The sequence below is a fragment of the Urtica dioica genome, chromosome 9, assembly GCF_054948205.1.
Source record: "Urtica dioica subsp. dioica isolate 48M chromosome 9, U.dioica_male_clone48M_v1_H2, whole genome shotgun sequence".
NCBI lineage: Eukaryota > Viridiplantae > Streptophyta > Magnoliopsida > Rosales > Urticaceae > Urtica > Urtica dioica.
The window spans coordinates 20,761,247-20,768,134 of NC_142764.1; the positions used below are offsets into that span (position 1 = coordinate 20,761,247).

At 42.6% G+C, this 6,888-nt stretch overlaps 1 protein-coding gene across 1 annotated transcript; it reads left to right on the top strand.

Annotated features, from left to right (window-relative positions):
• The first annotated feature begins 514 nt into the window (after positions 1-514).
• On the top strand, positions 515-4,050 carry LOC149385688 (uncharacterized). Its single transcript, XM_089625061.1, has 2 exons — positions 515-984; positions 1,838-4,050. Exons 1-2 carry the CDS (start codon positions 610-612, stop codon positions 3,491-3,493), a joined length of 2,031 nt encoding a protein of 676 aa, XP_089481187.1. The 5' UTR covers positions 515-609; the 3' UTR covers positions 3,494-4,050.
• Positions 4,051-6,888: the final 2,838 nt, after the last annotated feature.

The following is a 6,888-nucleotide window of genomic DNA, read 5'->3' on the forward strand; positions in this document are numbered from 1 at the left end:
TCCTCTCTCTCTCATCAATATATTTTTTATAATTTTTTTATGTATTTTATAATCATAATTACTGATATTATATTATACTTTATCAATAACATACATTATTTTGAGGGTATGTTAATTTTATATTTCATTTATCAAATTCTTTTTCTTTTTTTCTTTGATATTTATTTCCCTTCACCATATATATGTGTCTCCATATTTCATTGGAAAGCGAACCCACGTCTTATTTACCCATGAAAGTCTAATCAATGTACAAAATAAATTTTTTACATTTTATTATTCGTTCATGATTTTTAAGGGTTTTTTCTTAATTGTCGATTTCTTTGGTGCCCACTGTTTACGAATCTTGATTGCACAAATTAACCTCTACAAATTTTACTTGCTATTATCATTTATAATATGCTAAAATCATTATAAAACTAGTATATATATATATATATATATATATGAAAGAAAAAGCAAATTTTACAACGTTGACCTGGTCCATTGATTTGCCATATCTCTCTCTCTCTTAACCAAGAAGTGAGCCAGTAATTAATAAGTAGCTATAACACTCTGAACAGTCATTCACCAAGAACATCGTGGTTATTGGTTCTGCGATCTGTAAAGAAGATGGTACTGATACTGCCGCAGGAGCTGAAGGAGTTCTGGAGCGAATGGGAGATCAGGGTGGTGGTGTTGGGGAGTCTTGCGTCCCAAGCGATCCTCATCGCGCTGGGAAACAAGAGGAAGAAATCGGGCAGGAAGTCGTTCAGATTTGTGGTGTGGTGTTCGTATTTGCTTGCAGATTGGGTGGCAATGGTTGGACTCGGACAGTTGCTCGGCGCTGGAGACGCCAAAGAGGATTTCACGAAGCCGGAGCACACGTTAACGGCTCTCTGGGCGCCTTTCCTCCTCTTGCACCTCGGCGGGCCCGACACCATCACCGCCTATTCCCTCGAAGATAACGAACTCTGGTGGAGGCATTTTGCCACGCTCTTTGTCCAGGTCACCCGCCCAAGCTGGGGCTTAATTATCTTAATTTATTTTCTCTTCTGATTTAACATATCCCTACTTTTCTCAATTCGTCCCTTATGGATTGGTGTTGTGGCTAAAGGTGCACTTCCTGTTAACCAGTTTTTTTTTTTTTTTTTTTTTTTAAATTGTTTTTTAACCGAATAAAAAATAAACACTCTTTTTTTTTTTTTTGGGTTAGTTTAAGGTAATGTCGGTTAACCTAACTGAAATTAATCAATATTTACCTTACGTTCACCTTTAGTTATGGCTGGCTCCCGTTATTTTTTTTTTTTTATAGTCCATTCTATTTTATTTGTAAAATAAATTACTAATTTGTTTCCCTACTTTTTGTAATTTTTATAATAAAATTAAAAATTAGTGCTTCCTACAAATACAAATTATACTAATAGTTTCATGCAAAATAATATCATCAACTTCTCGAACGTTAATTTTTGTCTGATCTTATATATGTGAAAAAAGAATTTGCCTTCTACATTTTTTTTAGCCACCCCCTTTGGACCGGTGATTTCTGGTGTGTGATTTTTGGCTCCAACGTTGGCTCGAACTAAATAATAACCTTGTAGAGCTTAATTTGCAGCTTATTTTGTAAAACATTACGCAAAGACTTTACCCTAGTTTTCTTTATATTATTTTGGGGGACTTTTTTCAGTGTCTGAGAGTATTGTACTCAAATTCAATTTTTTCGATTTTGATTATAATTAAATCTGCAAAGACAAACTTGACACTTTACATTTTACTTTTATCAAATTTTTTTGGTTAAGTCGGATTAAGGACTCTAATTTAAGTGTGTCCCTTATTAATTCGTGTGGCTTTGTCCCTATAGGTCTTAATAGCGCTCTACATTGTGCTGCGTTCCTTGACCGTAGCGTACACACTCAAACTCGCGGCCCCAGTGTTCGTGGCCGGTTTCCTAAAAATCAGCGAGCGGACTGTGGTTCTGAGGGGGGCGAGCAGCAAGTACTTCAGGGAGTCGATGCTGACCCCGCCGGAGCCGGGGCCGAACTACGCCCGCTTCATGGCTGAGTACCACTGCAAGAGGCTCGAAGGTTTCCAGGTTTCTTCGAGCACGATGTTCGAGTCCCCCAAGGACAGCGAGCATGTTGTCAGCTCAGTACCGACAACCGGCAACGACCTCCTCGGCGACGAATACCTGAGTCGCGCGAAGAGCTTCTTTGACGTCTTTAGGCAGCTCTTTGCGGACCTCATCCTCAGCCGCAGCGACATGGTGAACAGCCGGTTATTCTTCCAGTCAAGCACCTGCTACGACGTCTTCAAGGTCATTGAGATCGAGCTCGGCTTTGTCTACGACGTCTTCTACACCAAGTCCGCCGTGATCTTTTCTCCCCGGGGTGGCGTCATCCGCCTCGTCAGCTTCCCGTCCACCCTCGTCGCGTTTTTTTTCTTCACTGGTGTCGACAAGACGCCGTACAAGGGACTCGACGTGGGGATCACCTACCTTCTGCTCGTCGGAGCTATCGCCATCGAGATCTACGCCTTGGCTTTGGTGGCGTGTTCGGATCGAGCGATGTTGTGGCTGAGCAGCCGGAACAACACGGCCGCGGTTCACATGTACAATGTAGTGTCAAAGGTGTGCCCACCGAAGCGGGACAGGTGGTCAAACAGGATCGCGCAGTTCAACCTGATAAGCATGTGCAGTGAAAGCAAGCCGACGAAGTGGAAGTACCTCCAGAAACGGATTCGCTTGTACGAATTTATGGAGAAGACCCGGTACAAGGAGATGCCGAGGATCCCCAAGGAGCTGAAGGAGCTGATCTACACACGGCTGAAAAGTAGGTCGATGCGATTCGACCCGGGGTTCAGCAGCTACGATGAGGTCCGAAACCAAAGGATCGGGTCGGTGCTGAAGGAAGAGAATTGCCAGAAGACGCTCGGGTGGAGCATGGTGGAGTCGGAGTTAGACCAGAGCGTCCTTCTGTGGCACATCGCCACCGACCTCTGCTACCACAGCAGAGACGGCCAGGTGAGCGTAGCGAGGACGAACAGCAAGATTCTGTCGGAGTATATGATGTACTTGATGGTGATGAGGCCGGCGATGCTGCCGGAGGGGATAGGTCAGATCAGGTTGCAGGACACGAGAGCCGAGGGGAACGAGTTCTTCAGAGGAAGGGATCGGAAGAAGGACGCTCGAGCAGCTCTGATGGAGGTGAGCACGGACGTGCCTCCGGTGGAAGTGAAGGGCGACAAGAGCAAGTCGGTGCTATTCGATGCGTGCAAGCTGGCGAAGGACCTGAGGTCAGTGGAGTGGGAGGAAGGGAAGATGTGGGAGGTGGTGAGCCACGTGTGGGTGGAGATGGTGTCGTACGCCGCCAGCCGCTGCAACCGGAGCTGCCACGTGCAGCAGCTCCGGAAGGGAGGCGAGTTACTCACGCACGTGTGGCTACTCATGGCCCACCTCGGCATCACCGAGCAGTATCAGGTCTCCAAGGGCCATGCCAGGACCAAGCTTGTCCTCAATTGATCACCACCACCGCCTAATCTATTTTCGTTCATGGCTAGTGATATATATTCATCTTTTTGCAACGGAGGAATTGTTTGTAATCTTTCAAAATTTGGAGAAAAAAATGTTGTGAGAATAATGAAAGGTGTGTTTTGTACGCGTTAAACTCATATTTTCCGACTTGAATTCACACGTTCTCAAGTGATTTTGTGTGGTTTAATGTGGTTTTGAGTTGATTTCAGGTTTTAGAAAGTATTTGAGTATTAAGGAGGTTTTTAGAGCATCACGTGACGTTACGGAGCAATTTTGAGGTTATTCAAAGACTTTTCGAGCAAGTAGAGTGGAAAAGGAAACACGACGCCCTTTTCTGCATGAATTTGAGATTCTCTATCAAATATTCTGGATAATTCTTTCCACCATTGTATAGAGCTTTCTCTCAGCTTTCTAACCATATTTATTTGCAAGAATCGGACGTCGGAGCTAGGAGTTATGACTGATTCAAAAACGGTGAGCGCTAGGAAAAAAGGTAGCGCACCGCGCCAATGAGAAAATCGAAGACATGAGCTCCGAAAACAACAATTTCCATTTTTGCGTTTTTGATGTTTTCTCAACCATTCGATCAAATCCAATGGTTTCAAAGGCTCAAAAAACACACCAAAATACTCTATATATTAGACTTACAGAATTCAAAGTAGTTTTTTGTTTTTAGGTTTTTTATTAGTTGTTTGGCTTGTTGGAAGAGAATAGGAAACCGGAGAAGAAGACTACCGTTCTTCGCGATTGACAATTGCGAATTCAACGTTTTCCTTTCTATCTCTATTCATTCGCACTCTCGTTTATGTTTTATTGTTTTAATTTAGTTTTCGTGGTTTGTTTTTATTTATTTTGCGTTTCTGTTATTCTTGTCGCCATGAACTGAACTCATTAAGGGTGATGACGTAGCTTTGCTTGAATATGGTTGTGGATTTATTATTTATTGTTTGAAGTATTTTTCATGTTCTTCTTCTCCATCGCTTGAATTGATTCCGTGCTTATTGCTTGTTTGAGATTCATGACCTCATTCATGATTTTTAGGATTGACTTGAAGCTTGAGAAAGATTAGGTTGATCGTGCATAAAAATTAGTTCACCGTAGTACATTCCTAAGCTAGAGATAGTTAGGCTGCTATGGAGTCGTGTGTACACTCTTGTTTGTAATGCTTGTCATATTTTTAGGGTTTGAGATCGAGAGATAAAAACTCAGTATTGACATAGGTTGTTAGATGCTCGAGAGAGATTTAGCGATAATATTACGTGAGTGTGATTAGTGAAGAGAGTTGAATCGAAAAATTGTACTTAATTCTAGGAATCCCGACCATAGGAGAGTTTAGCGAAGCCGTTGTCCTTGCTTTCCTCATATTCATTCACTCATAGTTTAATTTGTGTTTTTATTTATTTTCTGCAGTTTAGTTAATAATCATCACCGTTGCTTTTGAGTTCAATTCGTTGCTAGTTAGTTAAGTATCGGTTAAGCATAGTCCTCCTGGGCGATCGTACTTACGAAATATACTACTTGAGCGACTACATGCACTTGCGTACAAAAATATCGCAATAACGATCAAGTTCCGCGGAAATTTAGAGTTTGTAGTAAAATGAATGGTGTCAGCAAAGAAAAATCTAAAATATCATGGAGATATCCACTACTACAAATATGAGATTCTACAACGGACTTTCTACAACGCTTAACATAAGCGTTGTAGAAACTAGGGATTCTACAACGCTTTACATAAGCGTTGTAGAATCTGGGTGATTCTACAACGCTTATGGATAAGCGTTGTAGAATCTGGGTGTTTCTACAACGCTTATGGATAAGCGTTGTAGAATCTGGGTGATTCTACAACGCTTTACAAAAGCGTTGTAGAAGAACTTAAATTTCAGATTTCCCACAACGTTACAACAACCCGTTGTAGAACCGTCGCCGCGGCACCATGTGATTTTCGCCGCGGCGAAAACTTTCTACAACGCAAGTTCAAAGCGTTGTAGAAGGATGGACCTCGCCCCGGCACGATTTACACCTCGCCGCGGCGACAAATTCTACAACGGTTTCTTTAAAGGGTTGTAGAATAGAGTCGCCGCGGCGATGGTCCTCCCTCGCCGCGGCGAGATTATGTCGCCGCGGCTGGAAATATACTCCGCCGCGGCGAGAAGGATACCGTGGCCTAGCAGTTTTCTATGAAACTTCCTCGCCGCGGCGATGTAGGACTCCCGCCGCGGCGAGATGATCCTACAACGGTTAGAAACTCCGTTGTAGGATCTTCTCGCCGCGGCGAAGACATATTCTCGCCGCGGCGAGGTTTTTAGGTTTTCACTATATAAACCAGTTTTCAGTTTTTTTTTCTCATTTTCCTCAAAATACAAACGCGAGACAAACTATTTCGGCCGACTCTGTCTTCATTTTCTCTTCCAAAATCCCTCGCCACGTCCTCGCCGCCCCGATTTCTCGCCGTCGCCTTGTCCTCGCCGCCATTCTCGCTCGCCACATCCTCGCCGCCATTCTCGCTCGTCACGTCCTCGCCGCCCAACTCTCTCGCGCCTCTCTCTCTCTCACCGCCTCTCACTCTCTTTTTAAAGGTATGATTTTCTAAGTTTTTAAGGTGGTTATTGATTTAATTTCGTGTTGTTGAATATGGAGTAAAACTAGTGTTAGTCCAACCCCCCGACGCCTTCAAATGAAATAATGTAACTAAAAATGACAACTTCGAATAGCTTGTACACCCTTCATATAATGGTGTCTCCGCATCATTCATCATGGACTCAAACAATTCCGGTCGTTCAACAAAATCGTCCTCCAAATCATTCATCATGCCGCACATATCATCAATATCATCTTCAACATCATCCTCATTTTCCGTAGAACGAAAAACCTCACCATGGTAGAACCATATTTGATACGAGGTCATTATTCCATATGCAAACAAATGGGTCCGAACGACATCAATCGAAAAATGTCTATGATTTCCACATTTAATACAAGGACAACGAATAGATTTCAAATCTACCATGTTCTCTCTAGCAAAATCACAAAACTCATCTACACCTTTCCGATATATCTCATTCAATCTATTCTCCCACATCCACTTCCTCATATTCATAGAAAAACCCTAATTATACAAAAAATTACCAATTCTAATTAGTATAAACTATCAAGAGAACAACAATTAGAAGAAGTTAAAGAAGAACTTACAAGATTTGAATGTGTAGATGAGACTAGTAAACGAGGACGCTCTAGAATGAGTAGAAAAGGTACTGGAAATATTTTTTCGAGTGAGGTTATGAGAGAGTTCAAAGTGAAAAAGACCAGAAATGAGAATTTATATCACCAGTCTCGTGTCACTCGCCGCGGCGAACTTTCTACTTCGCCGCGGCGAGACATTCTAC